Genomic DNA, 22784 nt, shown 5'->3' on the forward strand with positions numbered 1-22784 from the left:
ATCAGGATTACTCGGTGATCGAGGATCAGGATCACTCGGTGATCGAGGATCAGGATCACTCGGTGATCGAGGATCAGGATCTCCTGGTGATCGAGGATCAGGATCTCCTCTACAAGTTGTTGAAATGTTTAACCATGGGAGTATGAAGTGGGAATGTCAGACTGGTACAATAGAGGGCACTCTCAGTAAAAGGCAAAGCTGCATTGAAATCAAGGTGGTGAGTGTGTGAAGGTGACACTGGCTGTCTGAAACAGAACCCTTTTCCAGGCTTTGTGCAAAGGGCAAGCTGGCAGTGAGAGGCCCGGTGCTGGAACTGGGGACATTGCTGCCTAACACTCTGTCCTGCCAGCAATCCCCACTGGGAATCCCTCCCCATTAACGGGTCTTCAGCTGCTTTTTGCAACTTGTACTCAAATTGCGCCTTTTCCGACCGCAGAATGTAACTTTTATAAAAACATTTGTGCGAATGTGCTTATAAAAACAGACAGCAGCCAGCGCTGCACCAGAGCCCAGACCCAGCTTGGGCTGGCAGCCTCGCGCATGCGCCAGCCTCCTTGTCCTCCAGTGTCCTCATCTTCATTCCTCCAGTATCCCGGCATGCCGATGGCAGCCTCGCGCATGCGCCAACCTCCTGGTCCTCCAGCTGCTCTCATATTCCCTCCTCCAGAATCCCGGCATTCTGGTCGGATCTCAGCCTCTGCTAGCTGCTTCTCTTATGCTGTTGTTGTAGTAAACCTTACCCCCAGATGCCTGGCCTCCGGGGTGGAGCATTTAAAATAACATTTAGAATGATATGAAGACGTCGACAGCCCAAAGCGACTTTTGAAGTATCGTCACTGTCAAAACTCAGCAGCGCACAGCAAGATCCCACAAAATCTTTAGATAGCTTATCTAATAACAATAACGCCCCAAGGTACATCATAGGAACATTACAAAACAAAAGTGTAACACTGGACCACACAAAGAGATGTTAGGTCGGATGACCCAAACTTTAGTCAATGAATATGGTTCAAGGAGGGTCTGAAATGAAGCAAGCGAGGCACAAGGTTTGAGGGTGGATATTCCAGAGTTTAGGGTGAGCAATTGTAATTGGGAATGCACAGCTGGCCAGACTTAGAGGAATGGAGATATCGTCAAGGGATATGGGGCTGGAGGAGATTACAGAGATATAGGAAGGGGCAAGGCCACTGAGGGGTTTGAAAATAAGGATGGGAATTTTGTAATCAAGACGTTTCCAATGTAAGTCAGACAGTGGAAGGATGATGGGGAAACAGGACTTGGTGTGAAGTTTATGGAAGGTACAATGTTGGAAACCAGCCAAAAGTGTGTTTGGAATGTGATAACGGTGAGCTTAGTGATTTGGTGATATGGATATTGGCCAACACAGTAGGTATGATTCCCTCCTCTTTGTGATAGTGCCATAGGATCTTTATGTGCACCTGATGGCAGACAGAAGAGTTCTAACCTTAACGTCTGATCCTAAAGATGGCATCTCTGACAGCGCAGTGCAGCCTCGGGTTTCGTGCTCAAGCCTTGGATTAGGATTTAAAAAGTCTCACAACACCAGGTTAAAGTCCAACCTGCTGTTGTGCGACTTCTTACTGTGCTTACCCCAGTCCAACGCCGGCATCTCCACATCATTAGGATTTAAACCCAGAACCTTATGACTCAGAGGCAACCTTAGAACTCTTCAGAAGATGGTGGAAGTGGAGCTCCAGAATACTTTTAAGATGGTGGTAGATATATTTTTGTAAGGGAATCAAAGGTTATCGGGAGGTAAATGGGGAATGTGGAACTCAACACGTACAGCTCAGCCATGATCTTATTGAATGGTGGAGCAGGCTCGAAGGGCCTGCCTCTGCTCCTATGAGAAAGCTTCCAGCTGAGCCACTGTCACAGCAACTCCAATCCTAACCTCACCTTAAACACCTACTCTTCAATGTTCTGCAGGCATCCACCAACCTCCAACTAAAGAAAATAAACTCAATTGATCTTATTCCCTTCCCCCGATCCCTCCACTATGCCAGCGACCCTCTACCTCCGCTTTGCACCCTCAGGGTCCTCCAATATTCCGACGTGCTGGGCTGTTGTCCCCATCCCCTCTCCCTCAGGGTCCTCCAATATCCCGGCGTGCCGGGCGGTTGTCCTCCCTATCCCCTCCCTCAGGGTCCTCCAGCATCCCGGCGTGCCGGGCGGTTGTCCCCATCCCCTCTCCCTCAGGGTCCTCCAGCATCCCGGCGTGCTGGGCGGTTGTCCCCATCCCCTCTCCCTCAGGGTCCTCCAATATCCCGGCGTGCCGGGCGGTTGTCCTCCCTATCCCCTCCCTCAGGGTCCTCCAGCATCCCGGCGTGCTGGGCGGTTGTCCCCATCCCCTCTCCCTCAGGGTCCTCCAATATCCCGGCGTGCCGGGCGGTTGTCCTCCCTATCCCCTCCCTCAGGGTCCTCCAGCATCCCGGCGTACCGGGCGGTTGTCCTCCCTATCCCCTCCCTCAGGGTCCTCCAGCATCCCGGCGTGCTGGGCGGTTGTCCCCATCCCCTCTCCCTCAGGGTCCTCCAGCATCCCGGCGTGCTGGGCGGTTGTCCCCATCCCCTCTCCCTCAGGGTCCTCCAGCATCCCGGCGTGCCGGGCGGTTGTCCTCCCTATCCCCTCCCTCAGGGTCCTCCAGCATCCCGGCGTGCCGGGCGGTTGTCCGCTCCCTCAGGGTCCTCCAGCATCCCGGGCCGTTGTCCTCCCCTACCCTCTCCCTCAGGGTCCTCCAGCATCCCGGCGTGCCGGGCGGTGGGGTGGGTTGGCTTGGCGGGCGGGCTGCCCCTCCCCCTCGGCCGTCAGTCTGTGTCTCAGTCCGCAGGGAGCGGCCGCCATGTTGTGTGTTTTTTTTTACCTCAGCAGCAGCCGCAGCAGGAATAGAGTGAGATGATGCTCGAGTGAGTCAGAGAGAGAGAGAGAGAGAAGAAGACAACAGTTAAAGATTAAATATATAAATTAAAAAAAGAAAATATACATTGGCGATTCACTGACCAAAAGGAAGAGGAAAAATATATAAAACAGAACAGAGATCTGATGCGGGAGAAAAAGATGGTGTGTGTGTGAGGAGGGGGATAAAAGAAAACTTGTAAAGCGGGCGGGGGGGGGGAAATCTAAATAATGAGGATCTCTCTCTGTGAATGAAATGAAGCCGGGGCGGATTTTGCTGAGGAGGAGCTTTCTCATCATTCATCACCCACCATCGTGTTGCTGCTTTTGCAAAGCCCTGGGAGCTGGGGAGGAGATGCTGCATCTTCCTGTCGGTGCTGTGTGAGAGGACAGGAGAAAGGGGGGGGGGGGGGAAGAAGAAAGGATTTTAACCGAAATAACCTTCAGCCGCTCTGGAGAGAGAGGGTAAAATGGGCGAATGATGCCTGTGTGTGTGTGCGGCTCCCGGATTATCACAGCGCCTCTTCCAGCTGGACACTGAGAGAAGGACCTCAATAAGCGGCTGCTACCCTCCACTCCCTCTCTCTGCCGGGGTTGTACATTTTATTTTGTTGTGTGTGTGTATATAGAAGGGGAGGTAAAGCAGGCACGTTTTTGCTCCAGCCAGCCCCCTCCCCCTCCGGGTTAAGGCTGCTCCCTGAAGCCAAGATGTCTGCAGAAGTGCGCCTGAAGAAACTGGAGAAAATGATCCTGGACGGACCTCGGAAGAACGGCGCGGCGGTCAGCATGGAGACCTTGCTGGACATCATCATCTGCCTGTACGACGAGTGCACCAACTCTCCCCTCCGCAGGGAGAAGAACATCAACGAGTTTTTAGACTGGGGTGAGTTCTGAGATCTTCATTTGGCCCCGCTGAGATATGCCGCATCTAACTGCATCTGGTTAAACAAAAATCAAATTAAAAAAAAAATACATCTCCTTCAACTTGTTGTTGGGGGTCATTCATATTTATTGACAATTTAGATGAACACAGCCTGTCATTGTGGGGGGCTGATTTATCCTGTATTTATTCTGCTTTCGGCTGCTGCGAAAAAGCAATTTTAAAAATTGTAACTTATAGGGGTTTTTTTTTTGTTCTTGGATTTAGGAAGCAGTGTTGCAAATCCAGGGCAAACACGCAGGCCTGCTGCTGCTGTTCCTGTTCATGTTGCAGTCCTTTTGGTTATTTCTTTTTCGTTTCCATTTAGTACTGATCCGTTCCTAGATCCTCTTCCAAATGCATTGTTTTGAGAGTGAAATAGAAACTATTTCGTGTGTTTGAGGTGCTCTGATGGTTGGTTAACAAAGTTGACACTCCTTCCCCCCCCCCCCGCCGAATTTTAGAAAACTGCAGATTGTTTTATTTGTTGTGGGATCCTCCTTATTTTAGGGGTAAATTGCAATTGAAAAATGTGATTACGATTTCCTCCGTCCATGAAATGTTAAAAAGAAATAGTACATTTTAAATCGTCATTAATCACAAAGTGAACATCTCATCTCGCCTTTTCGGTGCTACATTTATTAATTTAGCGAATGTAAAGTCGCTAAGCCAAGCCGTTTCTTCTGATCCTACTGTGCTGAGTGCGGGATAGGCCTCCGCTGAGTCTGTGCATTGGATACTCTTCTATGATGTGGCGCAGAGTTTGGTCTCTCACAGGCACGTAAAGGGGGCTGGCTGGCACTATTGCCCCATCTGGGGAGATTGGCCAAGCAGGGGCCGTGACTAAATTCCAAGGGAAGCCACACCAGAAGAGTCCGCACAAGGGATCCTAGTCGAAGCCCCAAAGCCGAAAGGACTAGATTCCTAGTCTGCAGACTGATGGGGAGTGCTGCATCAATTTGTGTGTTCAGTAGTCCCAGATTTGACAACTGGGCAGTTGATTGTTTAATGTGACAACTGGAGCTGGGTTGCAAAGTGAAATGATGATTTTCTTTTTTTTAAATGACAAGGGGAGAGAATGTTATTGACAAAGTATGCAATGAATGAACACACATACTTGGCTATGACACCCTCAAGGTGTTTCTTCACTATGCCTGCAACCTTGGAAACAGTTGAGGAAAAAAGTATGTGGAATGCCCCGAATAGCCCTGTTAAATATTTTAGCAGAGTTTGTAACTAGCTTTAAGCTTTTTGTGGTGGTCAAGATTCTTTTATTGTAGTGTGAACATCTGCATTAGCTATTTCAAGATACATGGCCAAATCCAATTGATGAGCTTTAAGTGCAGGTCTGGGCTAGGAAGGTTAAAAGTTAAAATGCTGAGGATACAGTGCAAATTTGGTAGAAACGTACTAAAAATTTCAAGATATGCCTTTGAAGAAGGGCTGTTTTTATTGGCACTGTGAGAGTTGAAGAAGTAGTTCTGATGCAGGTTTTCAAAGTTGAAGGTTTTGAGAGGGGTAAATAGTGATAGTTCCACTGGAATCAGGTAAATGCTCAACTATCCCCAGAGGGAGGAAATTACAAGAGACGTTTTCACACAGGATTGTCAAAATGTAGAGTGCTTGATCGCTACTAGCTACGAGGTAGAGTGCAAAGGTCATTTTAAAAGGTTTCTTGGGTAAGTATTTGAAAAGGAAGAATATGAAAAGATACAGGGAAATCAAAGTAGAGGAGCTATCAGTGCAGACATGACGGGTTGAATGTCTATCCATGTATTGTATGTTGCCTGTGTTAATAAACCCATGCTTATAACTGGTTATGAATTGGTGGCTGCAGCCAACCTGCACACAGCTAAGTGCTCCTGTTCTCCATTACTATTGTTGGGCAGCATGATACAGGCATAAGTGGGCCTGATATACTCTTTGATCATTTGTGAAATGGGTTACTTTTCATGATATACAGCAAATGGTAACATACACTATATTCAGATACAACATGCAATGAGTCAAATTCTGGTTATCATTTGGTTTGATTACATTAAGTAATCTATCATCTTCAACCATGATGTGCAGTGACAAGAAAATAAAAATATTCCTGTTTCCCCATGAAAACCATCTAACTCCCTGCTCTTCCCTATTCTTGATTGGGTTTCTGGGATATGATTTAAATGGGGTACTTGTCTTGGTGTTCACTTGGCATTAATGAACCATTCAATGAACTTTCTTCAGCATCTCTATTATTGTCCTTGCGATGCACTACACATTCGACTAATGTGGCATTGACTTGATGGAGCAAATAGCCTCCTTCTGTTCCATGATGATTTTATGGCTCTGCACAACACTTGATGCAGTAAAGGCTGCAAGGGAGGCATAGAATTGGTTTGCCATTGGATGTGGAGTTTTGTGAATGCATCGTGCTCAAGTGTTTGAAATTGAAAGCATCTAGTACAAGGTTTTTAAATGTTGCTGATGGGGTGTTCCATTAGAAAATTGAGTAATATTTTGAAGTGTGTTCTCATTACCCATTATCTTGTATGGATGGGTGATATAATGTGTATATAGTGTGCCTTTTGAAGAGACAATAGAATATTTGCAATAGTGATCCTGTAAAGTGTGAATTCGGGTGCAGCCTAGGTACCTCTATGGGCATTTGAGGTAGCATTCTCCCAGTGCTCAGGAAATTAATGCCCGTGGGATAATTTGGCAATTCTTCTGCTGCTGAAAGATGGTGATGTAGATGCCATCAGTATGTTAAACAGATTAATGTAGAACAGATACACACAGTAGTTAGTGGTGGTTGATAAGATCTGTGAGTAAGAATTTGCCAGTTGTCATCTTAAAGGACAGCAGAACCTTAATTGTAGACTGACTGACAGACTGTTTGTTGTCTATTTAAAAAAAACCTTGTGTCCAGATGTACCACGTTGCAAATCACACAACATTTTAACACTTACCTGAGAGAAGGCAATGAAATGCAGTTTTATTTTATGTGTACTGCTCATGGGAGCAGGGGTGTTTCGATTGCCTTCTCTTCAGCTATGTTTGCTCTCCCAGCCCTGAATTTGTCTTGTGTTTGTAGTGGGTGCTTTAAATTTATCCATTGTGACAGCATTGTGAATCAGCTAGGTGTGAACCAGAAAGATTGCAATGCTAATGCAAGGCATTTAAACTGATTTTTATTTTATTAGCTAGCTGAGAATGTCTATAGATGTACCAAATCATAAGTTGTGACACCTTACTGTAATCAATAAAGAGTTGTGATTTGGTTTCAATGGTCTAAAATTGAGTTCATATACTGCACCAATTCTTAAATTTCATGCTATTACTGATCCTATTTATATTCAGAACTTGATCTATAACGTTTGTGAATGATTTGTGGAGTTTTTCTTTTGGAAGTAGGACACTGGCAATTTTTGATCTGCAGCCAGTGCCCAAAGAAGAACCTGCAGTGTGGTACTATGATTTTAGCTCTGTTCAAACTCCCACCCCCCAACCATCTGTCTACTCATTCATATTGAAGTAATTCTATGGTTGGGAGGGGGGAGGGGGGTGGCAGTGGTTAGAATTGTGGTTTTAACAAGTTCCTTTTACAATTTGTCTGAAGTCTGCAAATTTGTGTGGTCAGTCTCTTGTATAATAGCTTCCTGTTTTAGTAAAGTAGCTCAAGTTGGCATTTTAAAGTTCTGTTTTTAGTGTAGGAGTCAGTTGATTTGAGGTCATGGCGATTCTTAATTTTGATATATTGTCAGTTTGAAAAATTGTGTGTGAATTTCCTGTCTGGAGCAAGAGGCATTTTTCCTGCAGTTTCCCACTACCATTGTTTTTCAGTGGAAGGTGTGTCAACTGCAATGTACAGCACAAAAGCTTCAGTGTATATCAGGAAGTAATACATAGTGGGGGGTATTTTATTTTAATATTGTTTAAACTGCAAGATATGGTCTATCTGTATAAATGTAGATTTGGATTTGGGGAGGAGGTTTCTTCCAGTTTTTATACTTTTAGACAAATTTGGCATAAAGTTCCAGAATGAAAGCATTGATATTTGGTGAATTAATGTCCCAGGATGTCCCAAAGCACTTCACATCCAGTGAATTACCAAAGTGCAGCTCCTGTTCGTCCGAGAAGGAGGAGGGAACCAATGTTTGAAACCTGATTTGAACTAAATACTGTTTAATTTCACTTGATCTTGTGGGTGAATAACTGCAATGTGTTCCTCCACTGTACCATGTTAAAGGGGCTCCGGTGAAGTAATGAAGATTGAGAGCAAAGCTCAACATGTAACAACTTTGGAATACACTCCAGAATATGTTGCTTTGAATGAGCTGTGTAAATATGGTTCAGGTTGTCTCATTTTAGTTCTGAAGGTGGGGTGACTGATGCTGCTGGTTGAGCTGTGTAGCTGAAATAGAAGTTTGCCTACATAAGTTATTGCATTTCCAAAGTAAATTTATTGTATGGAGACCTTTTGAGGTGTTCCATCATAAGTTGTGATATAAGTGGCATCAAACTATAACCACAGGATATTTTTCTGGTAGTACTGACTGAAATCCTCATTGCTGTTTAGTTTAGCTGGTGTGATTATATATCACTCCTGTTCAGACTTCACATAACTCTTCTTACATCATGGATTTTTTATAAATTAAAGTCATTTTATAAATAGGACTTTGCCAAACTATCTGAACAGAGATATTGAGATTTATTTTGTTCTAAAATATGTTCTGAAATAGCAGGCTGTACTTGGTGCAGATTTATTAATTGGTTAGTGGGAATTAAATGAAGTTGACTAGCAGTAGCCAGGTTACATCGTACACCTTGCACTTCTCCTGCACTATTGAATGTGTTCTGATAGATTTGAGACAATCATGTTTCACAACCAATTAATTTATTTGGGAATGAATTCACCATGATGTAGGCAAGAGTGTTGGCCACTTTGCACATAGCAAGACCCATGAAGCAGCAGCAATGAGATGAAATTGTGTCTGGTGGTGGTTGAAGGAGAAATGGCTGGAATATTGGGAAAGGAGAACGTAAGAACATAAGAAATAGGAGCAGGAGTAGGCCATCTAGCCCCTCGAGCCTGCCCCGCCATTCAATAAGATCATGGCTGATCTGAAGTGGATCATTTCCACTTACCCGCCTGATCCCTATAACCCCTAATTCCCTTACCGATCAGGAATCCATCTATCCGTGATTTTAACATATTCAACGAGGTAGCCTCCACCACCTCAGTGGGCAGAGAATTCCAGAGATTCACCACCCTCTGAGAGAAGATGTTCCTCCTCAACTCTGTCCTAAACTGACCCCCATTTATTTTGAGGCTGTGCCCTCTAATTCTAGTTTCCTTTCTAAGTGGAAAGAATCTCTCCATCTCTACCCTATCCAGCCCCTTCATTATCTTATAGGTCGCTATAAGATCCCCCCTCAGCCTTCTAAATTCCAACGAATACAAACCCATTCTGCTCAGTCTCTCCTCATAAGCAACACCCCTCATCTCTGGTATCAACCTGGTGAACCTTCTCTGCACTCCCTCCAAGGCCAATATATCCTTCCGCAAATAAGGGGACCAATACTGCACAGAGTATTCCAGCTGCGGCCTCACCAATGCCCTGTACAGATGCAGCAAGACATCTCTGCTTTTATATTCTATCCCCCTCGCGATATAGCATTCTTCTAATTACATAACATGTACATGAATGGTGGAGAAGAGTGGTTTAACATCTCTTTTATGAAAGGCACCATTGACAATGTAGCACGGTTGCAGCAATGTGCTGAAGTTATATGAAGAACACATTTTGTGATGTGTTTAATCTTGGAGCTTACCACCAAGTTTGAAAGTTGTGTCTTTAAGAGTATCTTTGCCGAGTCCAGGGTATTACCATTTGGGTAAGATGGTACTGTAGTCTGGTGATATCCCATGTAATAGTCTACATTCAGGATGTATACCTGTTATGCTGTAGATATCAAATGATTGGCATTGAGGATAAGAGCCTTTGACTATGCTTATAATGACTTGTAATTACTTGTATGAATTATAGCTTGTTTAGGCATATCTTGTATAGTTGTTGGAGATTTTGAGATTGCTATTAATTGTGGTTGTAAGTGTGGCCCTAAATTAGTTGGGAATTGAGAGAAAAGTCAGGTGAGTACAGAATGTCCAAATGGTAGAATTTTAAAGAAGTAGGAAGAAACCTTGCTTTCTGAAGGTAGAGTGAACGGTATGAGTCATTTTTATAACGGTAATTGGCTATTAAACATAACTGAGCAACAAAACAGGTTTTACTGCTATTGGCACATAGACAGTGATATATTACTGATAATCTTGGTAATGAGATGTGCGTTTGCCTTTTGAGGAAGCGTTTGGATCTCACTTACAAGGGGTCAACCTAATTTAATCTTTTATGTTTAACAAGGCATTATTTTATATTGTTCGTTCTTGTCCCTAAGAAAGCAGGAATGAAAATTGCCATTTAAGTTAATGCTGTGTGATCTGTTAGTTAGGCATGTGATGTGCTGCTCAGCAAGCCTCTTGTACTCCTCTCCTACTTTATAGCCAATATCATTCCTGAATCTCAATTTGGCATTGAGCAAGTTTGGCAACCTAGGAGAACTTTGTAAAATTGTGCCATTGATTTATTGAAGGACCATCTAACTGTATATTTGCATATTGAAATATGGGTTTAATAAAATTCCTCAAAATATTATTCATTGTACATATGTACTTGAAATGTTAGTCTGTACACCTGATTAAAATAATGCAATTTAAGATTTTTAGTGACTTTATTGTTTCCTATCTTTTACCCTCATTTTAAAATTGCCTGATGTTTATTCCCTTTAGTTGGCTGCAGTGCTGTTGCCAAGTATACCATCAGTCAGTATGTAGCTTGCATTGTTACTCTGTCTCTTTACCTAGAATGGAATTACTTGCGGTGCTGCTATTTGTCTTGCTGAGAACTGACCAACTTATTCAATGTAATCTTCTAAATTATTCAGATGCTCCTTGAGGTCCTTGTTTTTAAGTTCAGTTTTTTTTAGATGACTTTGGACAGCTTCACCCCATTATCTAGTGGGTCTGCGCCACAAAATCCCACGTTATATGGTTCTTTCAGCCATAAGCTATTGTGAGGGGAATATTACTTGGATCACCCTGTAGCTCATTCAGGATGCAAGGCCTGAATATCAGAAGCTGGAGAAAAGCTGAAATATTTACCAATGGACAGCTATCCATTCCAAAGCGCATTTGAATTTGAGTGTAGTGCAATAAATCTCCACAACATCTTTGCAACATATAGTCAACCACATCATCTTCCATCGCCTCTTATCCAGTTCAATGGGACTCTCCTCACTGTATAGTTTATTACAAGGATGTTTCTCAGCAAAGGCTCCTCTTTCAAGCCCCACACCATCACTTTCAGAGTCTCTCAGGATCTATCCTTGACTGCTTCCTTCCTCCAAGTGCCACCCCTTGACCACAGATGTACAACTGATTCTCTTCCACATGTACACTGATAGTATCCAAGTATTTGTATTCTGCTACCACCACTCTTTATCCAGTCATTGTGTCTGTTGCGAGATTGTTTGAGTGCCATTCAGCCTTGGAGCTGTCTCTCTGGGGAAATGTGTGTTCTATTGGTGCCTTTATTGATAAATTGGAGACTTGCGGTGTGAGAAGTGGAGTGGGGTGCCTGAATAATTTCCCCAGCACTCCATGGCAAAGCTGCTGCATCAATGCTGCTGCTGGGACATTTGTGCTGATATAATTCTTATAATAGATTTATAATTCTGCCCCCACCCCAATTAAACCAAACTTGAATCACTGAAAACTCAGCAAGTTTTCATTCCTTTATATGGTTAGCACAATTTCAATGAAGGAGTCTCTGACATCAGCTGAGAAAGCATGTTCTGGGCAAATTTATTTTTAAATTTTGTAGACGGAAACATTTTAGTGTTATTTTTATAAGTGAAGTGTTTGTAAATCTGAAAAAGCAGTACAAAGCAATGTTTTTGGCCTGATCCTTTTTTAAGCAGTGTATCCATGTTCTCTGTGGTAGCACATATTATTGTAAGGGCAATGCTAGAGATTTATCAACAAATATATTTTATTTGTTCTGTTTACGCTGCTGCTTTATTTTGGAAATTGCTCAGTATCAGTTAATGTGTGTACTTTGGGAAGGGCTGTGCAGAAATTCTTGGGAAGGTCATTTATTTTTGAAGTTTTGTTTTATCACTGCACTTGTGATTTCCTCCAGGGTGATTGGGAGAAGGAGTAGTTCTGGAACAATGTAGCAGTTAAAGAATTCTAAAATTAGAAAATATAATGTAAGCAATACATGTTAAAATCCTGATACATCAAGGCGTATTTTATTTATTCATCAGATGTGGACCTCACTGGAAAGGCCAGTTTTATTTTGTACCCCTGCCTTGCTTTATTAACTTCTCGAACCAGTGCAGCCTGTGTGGTGAAGGGTCTTCCGCAGTGCTGTTAGGTAGGGAGTGCCAGGATTTTGATGGAACAGGTGTATTTCCAAGTCGGTACCTTGTGTGACTCGGAGGGGAACTCGCATGTGGTGGCATTCTCATTGACTGATGCCTTTGTTCTTGTCGGGGTCTTGGGTTTTGAAAGTGCTGACACAGAAGCCTGGCGAATTGAAGTAATGAATTTTACAGATCAGGGGTGGGCAAATCTTTCAGCCAGGGGATACATCTGGATATGGAAATTGTAAGGGGTGGGGGGACAGCCATAAATGCTCAAGAAATTAACAATTGTATTAAATTTTGGTACACAATGATGCGTTCTGTATAACATCGATTCCAAACGTACCCTTTATTTCATATCCTCTTGGCTTAATGTGAATAATGCAGTTGGTCACTCACAGTCTGGTGTCTCATTTTCTCTCCACAATACTGCCTGACTTGCCGGGTGCTCCCAGCTTTTAATGTTTTTATTTCTGATTTCCTGTATCTGCAGTATTTTGCTTGTGTCTTGCTATTATAAATACTTTACTGTGATCTACAATATGATGCTGCAAGATCACAGTTAAGAAAATGTGGAGACCAAAAGGCCTCCCTGGGAGCAGTGGGAAGTACAGTGATCTGTATCCTCTCTCCAACTCTCATTTCAAGAGCTAGCTTTTAATAACCTCACAGCACATTTTAAAAGAAATACAACCAAGTACATCTGCAATTTCTTCCACATCTGTTAGGCAGTATGTTCCTAATGTTCCATTTTCTCAAAGACCACACATTATTCGTCTACTGTTACATTCATCATCCTTCTTTCAAAATGCAAACTTTAGTTGCACCTCAGGCAGGAACAGAAGATACTTTTTCAACTCTAATTTTGAGGAGTGCGTAAAAAATTGACCACAGATGCCTATCTCAAAATGTTAAACCGAGATTAATTGTGGAGACTTTTGGTCATACATATCTTGGGACTGGCTGTAGGTTGCAGTGCTTATGCTTCAATATTTCAATTCTTTGTCCACCAACAGAATTGTGGATCAGATTATTGCTGGTTCTACAAATCCACAATCCTCTGGTTCTTTTACCAGTTACCTTGAATCTGTGTCCTCTGGCTACTAACTCTCAGAGTACAGGAAAGAGCGAGAGAATCTGGTGAAATGGTGCAATGACAATAATCTGTCCCTCAATGTCAGCAAAACAAAGGAGATAGTCATTGACTTAAGGAAACGTAATGGAGGACATGCCCGTGCCTACATCAACGGTGATGAAGTGAAAATGATCGAGAGCTTCAAGTTTCCAGGTGTTCAGTTCATGAGCGATCTGTCCTGGTCCCCTCATGCTGACGCTATAATTAAGAAAGCCCACCAATGCCTCTACTTTCTCAGGAGCCTAAGGAAATTTGGCATGTCAGCTACAACTCTAATTTTTACTGATGTACCATAGGAAGCATCCTTTCTGGTTGTATCACAGCTTGGTATGGCTTCCATTCTGACCAAAACCGCAAGAAACTACAAAGGGTTGTGAACATAGCTCAGTCCGTCATGCAAACCAGCCTTCCATCCATTAACTCTATCTACACTTCCTGCAGCCTTGGAAGAGCAGCCAGCATAATTAAGGACTCTACGCTTCCTGGATATTCTCTCTTCCACCTTCGGGAAAAAGATACAAAAGTCTGAGAACACACACCAATGGACTCAATAACAGCTTCTTTCCTGCTGCCATCGGTCTTTTGAATGGACTTATCACATATTAAGCTGATCTTTCTCTATACACTATCTGTAACTGCAACACTACATTCTGCACCCTCTCCTATTTTCTCCCCTATGTGCTCTATGAACGGTATGTTTTATCTCTATAGCGCACAAGAAACAATTCTTTTTACTGTATCCCAATACATGTGACAATAATTAATCAAATCAAATAGTTTCTTCCTTTTTACTTTATCATTACCCTTCATGATTTTGAACTTCTCAATTAAATCTGCCCTTTTTCTGCTCTAAGGAGAACAACCCCAGCTTTTCTCATCTCCCCACCTGACGTTCCACATCCTGGTACCATTATAAATTCCTGTAGTCACATTTATAATGTATAAATTTACTGATATGTACACATGGGTGCAAGATTTTTAATAGGTTAATATAACCTTTCGAGTGAGTGAAGGCACTCTTCTCTGTATTCCTATGCTAATGCAAATCTCAAGGTCCAAGTTTCCAATTCTGAACTGCCAGCAGTCATGGCACCAGACCACAGTAAGAGACTCAGCATCACCCAGGACAAAGTAGTCCAGTTGATGGCACCCTAGTCACCACCTTAAACATCCACTCCCTTCAAACTATGCACGAGTTGACTTGCTTATTCATGAAAGGTAATAAAACCTAAGTGTAAAATGAGTTTAAGTTTTAAAATTGCAATGTACATAACTTGCGAAACCAAAAGGCAAGTCAGAACTGCAGTAATCCAACAGGTAATGTGCACATGTCCTGCTGTCACTGCTGCTTCAGTTGCATTCGCTGGCTTTAACATGGCAGCCACAAGTGCTCCCCAAGAAAAAGCTGCTCCCAGCCTCTGATTATTGGCTAACTCCAATTTATCTGGAAGTACTTCCATTGGCCTTGAAGGGCTAATCTTGAAACTCTCCAGGATTAGCATTTTGGTTTCACAGCTCCTGATGCCGATCAGCTAGGCACCAGGAACAGTTGTACAGGCGCAGTCGCACCAGAGAAAGCACAACAAATCTGCTGACAACTGAAGGCTGGATTAAAAGTTTTAAGTTTATTTATTAGCGTCAAAAGTAGCGTCAAAACATTAACATTGCAATGAAGTTACTGTGAAAATCCCCTAGCCGCCACACTGACGCTTCGGCAGGTACACTGAGGGAGAATTTAGCACAGCCAATGCACCTAACCTGTTGTACATCTTTGGAGTGTGGGAGGAAACCAGAACACCCGGAGGAAACCCATGCAGACACGGGGAGAATGTGCAGATTCCACACAGACAGTGACCCGAGCTGGGAATAGAACCTGGGTCCCTGGCATTGTGCCCCTGTGGACTGGGTGTGGCCCAAAATCTTCTTTTCTCTGATAATGTATGCTACAATCATGGTGCGCCAATGGTGACGGGTGTAAATGTTTGAGGCGGTGACGAGGGTGCCATAACTGGGCTGATTTGCCATGGGTGCTGCTGAGGTTTGTGAATGATGTTGGAGCTACACCCATCCAGGCTAGTGGGGGAGATTATTCCAGCATACTCCTGACTTGTGCCTTGTTGATGGTGGAAAGCGTTTGGTGAATCAGGAGGTGAGTTACACACTGCAGAATTACTCTGAATTGCCTGTAGCCACAGTATTTCTGTGAATTATCCACTTAACTTTCTGGTTAATATTAACCCTGTATGGTGGGAATGCATCAATGATAATGCCATTGAATGCCAAGGGGAGATGGTTAGGTTCTCTCGTGTTGGGGATAGTCATTATCTGACACTTGACAGCCAGTTTGCTATTCTCAGTGCCGGATGTGGGAGGTCGTGGAGTCTCCGAGCCTCCCAGAAGTGCAAATCTGCGCTGGGTGCGTCAAGCTGTGGCTCCTAAGGGACCGAGTTAGGGAACTGGAGCTGCAGCTCGAGGACATTCGTCTGGTCAGGGGAAACGAGGAGGTGATAGATAGGAGTTATAGGCAGGTGGTCACACCGGGGCCACAAGAAGCAGGCAAGTGGGTCACAGTCACAGAAAGGGAAAAGTCAGGTGGTAGAGAGTACCCCAGTGGTTGTGCCCTTTAAAAATAAGTACTCTTGTTGAGTACTGTTGGGGTGGACAGCCCACCTGGTGGAAGCAGCAGTGGTCGTGCCTCCGGCGCAGAGTCCGGCCTTGTAGCACAGAAGGGTAAGGAAAGGAGGAGGAAGGCAGTGGTGATCGGGGACTCTACAGTGAGGGGGTCAGACAGGCGTTTTTGTGGAGGAAGTCGAGAAACCCGGATGGTGGTTTGCCTCCCTGGTGCCGGGATCAGGGATGTTTCTGACCGTATCCAAGAAATCCTGAAGTGGGAGGGAGAGGAGCCAGAGGTCTTGGTGCATACTGGTACCACTGACATAGGCAGGAAAGGGGAAGGGGTTATGAAAGGAGAATATAGGAAGTTAGGTAGGGAGTTAAGAAGAAGAAACGCAAAGGTAGTAATCTCGGGATTGCTGCCTGTGCCACGAGACAGTGAGGGAAGGAACGGAATAAGGTGGAGGATAAATGCGTGGCTGAGGGATTGGAGCAGGGGTCAGGGATTCAGGTTCCTGGATCATTGGGACCTCTTTAGGGGCAGCTGCGACCTGTACAAAAAGGACTGGTTTCACTTAAATCCCAGGGGGACCAATATCCTGGCAGGAAGATTTGCTAAGGCTACTGGGGAGTGTTTAAACTAGAATGGTTGGGGGGTGGGAATCAAAATGAGGTGACTGGGAGAGAGGAGGAAAAGGATCTTGGTAGTTGCAGTGCAGACTTGCAGTGGACTGAGAAGATTGAGCATGTGGACATTAGGAAAGAGGATGTGTTGGAGCTTTTGAAAAGCATCAAGTTAGATAAATCGCCGGGACCGGATGGGATGTACCCCAGGTTACTGTGGGAGGCGAGGGTAGAGATTGCTGAGCCTCTGGCGATGATCTTTGCTTCATCAATGGAGACGGGAGAGGTTCCGGAGGATTGGAGGATTGCAGATGTGGTTCCGTTATTCAAGAAAGGGAGAAGAGATAGACCGGGAAATTATAGACCAGTGAGTCTAACCTCAGTGGTTGGTAAGTTGGTGGAGAAGATCCTGAGAGGCAGGATTTATGAACATCTGGAGAGGAATAGTATGATCAGAAATAGCCAGCACAGCTTTGTCCAAGGCAGATCATGCCTTACGAGCCTAATTGAATTTTTTGAAGATGTAACGAGACACATAGACGAGGGAAGAGCGGTAGATGTAGTTTATATGGATTTCAGCAAGGCATTTGATAAGGTGCCCCATGCAGGGCTTATTGAGAAAGTGAAGGAGCATGGGATACAAGGGGACATTGCCTTGTGGATTCAGAACTGGCTTTCCCACAGAAGGCAAAGAGTGGTTGTAGATGGGTCTTTTTCAGCATGGAGGTCGGTCACCAGTGGAGTGCCCCAGGGATCTGTTCTGGGACCCTTGTTCTTTGTGATTTTTATAAATGACCTGGATGAGGAAGTGGAAGGATGGGTTGGCAAGTTTGCTGATGACACAAAGGTTGGTGGAATGGAGACATAGATAAGATGCAAGACTGGGCGGAGAAGTGGCAGATGGACTTCAACCCAGATAAGTGTGTGGTGGTACATTTTGGCAGGTCGAATAGGATGAAAGAATATAATATTAAGGGTAAGACGCTTGGCAGTGTGGAAGATCAGAAGGATCTTGGGGTCCGGGTTCATAGGACGCTTAAAGCAGCGTCGCAGGTCGAGGTTGTGGTTAAGAAGGCGTATGGAATACTGGCCTTCATCAATAGAGGAATTGAGTTTAGAAATCGGGAGATAATGCTGCAGCTGTATAGGACCCTGGTCAGACCCCACCTGGAGTACTGTGCCCAGTTCTGGTCGCCTCATTACAGAAAGGATGTGGAAGCCATAGAAAGGGTGCCGAGGAGATTTACAAGGATGTTGCCTGGATTAGGTGGCATGCCTTATGAGGATAGGTTGAGAGAGCTAGGTCTTTTCTCCTTGGAGAAGCGAAGGATGAGAGGTGACCTGATAGAGGTGTATAGGATGTTGACAGGTATTGATAGAGTGGATTCTCAGAGGCTTTTACCCAGGGCTGAAATGGTTGCCACAAGAGGTCACAGGTTTAGGGTGCTGGGGAGTAGGTACAGAGGAGATGTTAGGGGTAAGTTTTTCACTGAGGGTGGTGGGTGTGTGGAATCGGCTGCCGGTAGTGGTGGTGGAGGCGGATTCGATAGGGTCTTTTAAGAGACTTTTGGATAAATTCATGGAAGTTGGTAAGATAGAGGGTTATAGGTAAGCCTAGTAAGTAGGGACATGTTCGGTGCAACTTGTGGGTCGAAGGGCCTGTTTGTGCTGTAGCTTTTCTATGTTCTATGTTCTTGTGTGGCGTGAATGTTAGCGATTTCTTGGGCCGAGTCTAAATGTTGTCCACGTTTTGCTGCTACTCGACATGGACTGTTTAATTATCTGAGGATTCACGAATAGGATTGGCCACTGTGGAATTCATCAGTGAACCTCCTCACTTTTGACCTTATGATGAATGGAAGGCCATTCATTGATGAAGCAGGTGAAGAGGGTCGGGCAGAGGATGCAACCTAAGGAACTCTTTCAGTGATGTCCTGTGGCTGAGATGATTGATCCCCAAAAGCTACCGTCATCTTCCTTTGTGCCAGGGACGACTCCATTTTCCTCCAATTTCTGTTGACTAAATTTCCGTTATATAAAATGTTACAATAGGAGGCTGCCAAAGAGAAAGGAACATTTGGGCTTCAAACTAATTGTTAGCTGATATGAATGTCAGTGCTTAAATCTGAATGTGATTGGATAAAATCTAGAGCTTTTTAAAAATAGCATTACAACTTCAACTGTACAGATATGGAGAGGCTTATCAAGGAGAACTGATTGCTGAATTTCTAATATTTATTTTCCAGAGGAAGAGTTGTTGTGTTTGAGTAAGCTGTGAGGAGAAGAGAAGTTTGGAAAAGTCCAATCTAGCAATATGTTGATGCAGATGATTCGAATGGACTGCCATTTCTTGCTTTAGCACAAAACTGCACAGCAAAATCTGGAGCAATTTTATTTATCTAATGTTTGGAGGCTTGCTGTGAGGATTGAGCATTCTGAAGGAGTTTGTCATCTTCAGATTTCCCATTTATTAAATTTGATGTACCATACGTTTCTACTTTTCATAAAACAGCAAGTTGAGTAGTCAAAGTTACCCTTTGATAGAAATTGTGCAAGTATCATCTGTTCCTCAGACTTGCTTGAACATGGTGTTCACTAGATGTGCGTGCAGCACTTGTCCCAGTATGTATTGATTTTTGTTGTCATTTTAAGAAGTTAATTTCCAGGACTCCTCACTCTGAGGATTGACAGTCCTGTCTGCTGTGATATCCTTGTTGAGGTGTAAGAAAGATTTATTGACGTTTTATTATGGAAATAGAATTGACTGGAGCCACTAAATAAAATGTTCAGAATACCAGTATTGGAAAAAAATGCTGATCAGTGTGTGTATTTTGACCTAAAGTGCCACAGCTTTTGTGGCTGATATCTTCAAGAGCGAGAGGTTGTGATGGGCGAGTAAAAATATGGATATGGATCCTTTTTTGAACAATGTTGAGTCATCAAGGGTGGGTTACATTATTCAATGTAGATCTGTCATGTCAGTAGGTTTGTGGAGGCGTAAATAATAGTAAATGGAACTTTAGAGTACTAATGGAAAGAGAAGATGATCACACACTAAACAGTGTTGTGTGAATGATTTTGTTTGGTGAAAGACTTTTGTGGGTTGAGGTTTGCATAGCTGCTAGGAATGAAGTTAGTTATAGCCGATAGTCGTTTGGTAGTACAGAACTTGAGTATTGCTCAAAGAAACCTGTCAAAATTTCTAATCTTGCACTCATCAGCACATTTTTCAAGAATATTGGGGAAAATAGCAATTTATACCCTATGAGAAGAAAATGCTGATTAATGGCAAATAGACTGATTGGTAGAGGCATTGCCATGGAGAATTCACCAGGTGGCTGTCAGTAAACTGTCAAGTATTATTTGAAATTTAGACCAGGCAGTTTGACCCTGATTGGTCAAGGCATTGCTCTGAGGAATGAGTCAGCGAATGGCTGTCACTTATTATGTTTAGCTGAAACAGGCGTAGTGTGTGTAATTGCGAAGTGTCCTGATGAATGCAAGACGAAAAGCTGCAACATGTTTCTCTTTGCAGCAATATTTAGTTCTAAGTGGTTAGCACTGTTGCCTCACAGCGTCAAGGGCCCGGGTTCGATTCCCGGCTTGGCTCACTGTCTGTGCGCAGTCTGCACGTTCTCCCCATGTCTGCGTGGGTTTCCTCCCACAGTCCGAAAGATGTGCTGGTTAGGTGTATTGGCCATGCTAAATCCTCCCTCAGTGTACCCAAACAGGCACTGCAGTGTGGCGACTAAGGGATTTTCACAGTAACTTTAGTGCAGTGTTAATGTAAGCCTACTTGTGACACTAATAAATAAACTTTAAACTTACATAAGAACATAAGAAATAGGAGCAGGAGTAGGCCATCTCGCCCCTCGAGCCTGCCCCGCCATTCAATAAGATCATGACTGATCTGAAGTGGATCAGTTCCACTTACCCGCCTGATCCCCATAACCCCTAATTCCCTTACCAATCAGGAATCCATCTATCCGTGATTTAAACATATTCAACGAGGTAGCCTCCACCACTTCAGTGGGCAGAGAATTCCAGAGATTCACCACCCTCTGAGAGAAGAAGTTCCTCCTCAACTCTGTCCTAAACTGACCCCCCTTTATTTTGAGGCTGTGCCCTCTAGTTCTAGCTTCCTTTCTAAGTGGAAAGAATCTCTCCACCTCTACCCTATCCAGCCCCTTCATTATCTTATATGTCTCTATAAGATCCCCCCTCAGCCTTCTAAATTCCAACGAGTACAAACCCAATCTGCCCAGTCTCTCCTCATAATCAGCACCCTTCATTTCTGGTACCAACCTGGTGAACCTTCTCTGCACTCCCTCCAAGGCCAATATATCCTTCCGCAAATAAGGGGACCAATACTGCACACAGTATTCCAGCTGCGGCCTCACCAATGCCCTGTACAGATGCAGCAAGACATCTCTGCTTTTATCTCTGCTTTTACACTCAGTCCCCTCCTCCAGATCGTCTATATAAATGGTAAATAGTTGAGGCCCCAGTACCGATCCCTGCGGCATGCCACTAGTTACCATCTGCCAACCAGAAAAGCACCCATTTATTCCGACTCTCTGCTTCCTGTCGGATAGCCAATCCCCAATCCACGCTAACACCCTACCCCCAACTCCGTGTGACCCAATCTTCTTCAGCAACCTTTTGTGAGGCACCTTATCAAAGGCCTTTTGGAAATCCAAAAACACTGCATCCACCGGTTCCCCTCCGTCAACCGCACTAGTCACATCTTCATAAAAATCCAACAAGTTTGTCAAGCACGACTTTCCCCTCATGAATCCATGTTGCATCTGCTTAATCGAACCATTCTTATCCAGATGGCCTGCTATTTCTTCTTTAATGATGGATTCCAGCATTTTCCCAACTACAGACGTTAAGCTAACCGGCCTGTAGTTACCCGCCTTTTGTCTATTTCCTTTTTTAAACAGTGGCGTAACATTAGTCGTTTTCCAATCCGCCGGCATTACCCCAGAATCCAACGAATTTTGATAAATAACCACTAACGCATCCGCTATTACCTCTGACATTTCTTTCAGTACCCTGGGATGCATTCCAACCGAGCCCGGGGACTTGTCCACCTTCAGTCCCGTTAGTCTACCAAGCACTGCCTCCCTGGTAACATTAATTGTATTGAGTACCTCTCCTCCTACCAACCCTCTATCGTTAATATTCGGTAAACTATTTGTGTCTTCCACCGTGAAGACCGACACAAAAAACTTACTTAAAGTTTCAGCCATTTCCTCATTTCCCACTATTAAATCCCCCCTCTCGTCCTCCAAGGGTCCAACATTCACTCTTGCCACTCTATTCCTTTTTATATATTTGTAAAAACTTTAATCCTAGATGAGTTCTTTGATTACTCATGAACTGTTTTGCAACAGAACAAAAGAATGCAGAAACTCAGGCTTTCCTTATTGAATGTTTACCCCGTTGTTTATGCTGTTTCTAATGTTTTGACTGTTGACAGTGTTATTTATGGTACAATGTTAGAATTTAACATTATGCCATCTGCAAGCATTATTTTTCTAAAATAGAAATATACCAGTTCTTTTGGTCCCGACTAATTTACACATGATACCTTTTACCTTTCGAGCTTGGGGAGTAGGCTTTAAGGGTCCTTGAGCCTGCTCTGCCAATAATAGGGTAATAGCGGATCCTCAACTTTAACTCCAGTTTCTCACCTCATCTCCCTAACCCTTGATTTTTATATGTCAAAAGATCTATCAGTTGGAAACTTAAAATATAGTCATTGAGCATCTACAACTGTCTGGATCAGGGAATGCCTAAGAATTGCAGCCCTTTAAGTGAAGAAATTCCTCTGGGTTTTCAGTGCAACATGGTTGACCTTTTATCCTCAGACGATGCCACCTAATTCCAGACTCTCCATGGAAGCAGCATCTCAGCACGCACCCTGTAAAGCCCTGAGAATCTGAAAAGAGAAACAGAGTTACTGTTTTAGGTTGATGAGTTAGTTCTGACCAATGGTCATAGAGCTGAAATGTTGACTTGGTTTCTTCCTCCACCGATGCCAGATCTGCTGAGTACTTCCAGCATTTTTTTGATGCTCTCTTGAATTTCCAGCATCTGCA

General features: G+C 43.8%; 1 protein-coding gene across 1 annotated transcript in view; it reads left to right on the plus strand.

The window, feature by feature from the left end:
• The first annotated feature begins 2855 nt into the window (after window positions 1–2855).
• The window catches only part of LOC144493948 (serine/threonine-protein kinase MRCK alpha-like), a 498859-nt gene continuing 478930 nt past the window's right edge, over window positions 2856–22784 (plus strand). The window contains exon 1 of the mRNA XM_078213524.1: window positions 2856–3797. Within this exon, the coding sequence (XP_078069650.1) occupies window positions 3623–3797 (175 nt within the window). The 5' untranslated portion in view covers window positions 2856–3622. The remainder of the gene's footprint in view (window positions 3798–22784) is intronic.

The sequence above is a fragment of the Mustelus asterias genome, chromosome 5, assembly GCF_964213995.1.
Source record: "Mustelus asterias chromosome 5, sMusAst1.hap1.1, whole genome shotgun sequence".
NCBI classification, from domain to species: Eukaryota; Metazoa; Chordata; class Chondrichthyes; order Carcharhiniformes; family Triakidae; genus Mustelus; species Mustelus asterias.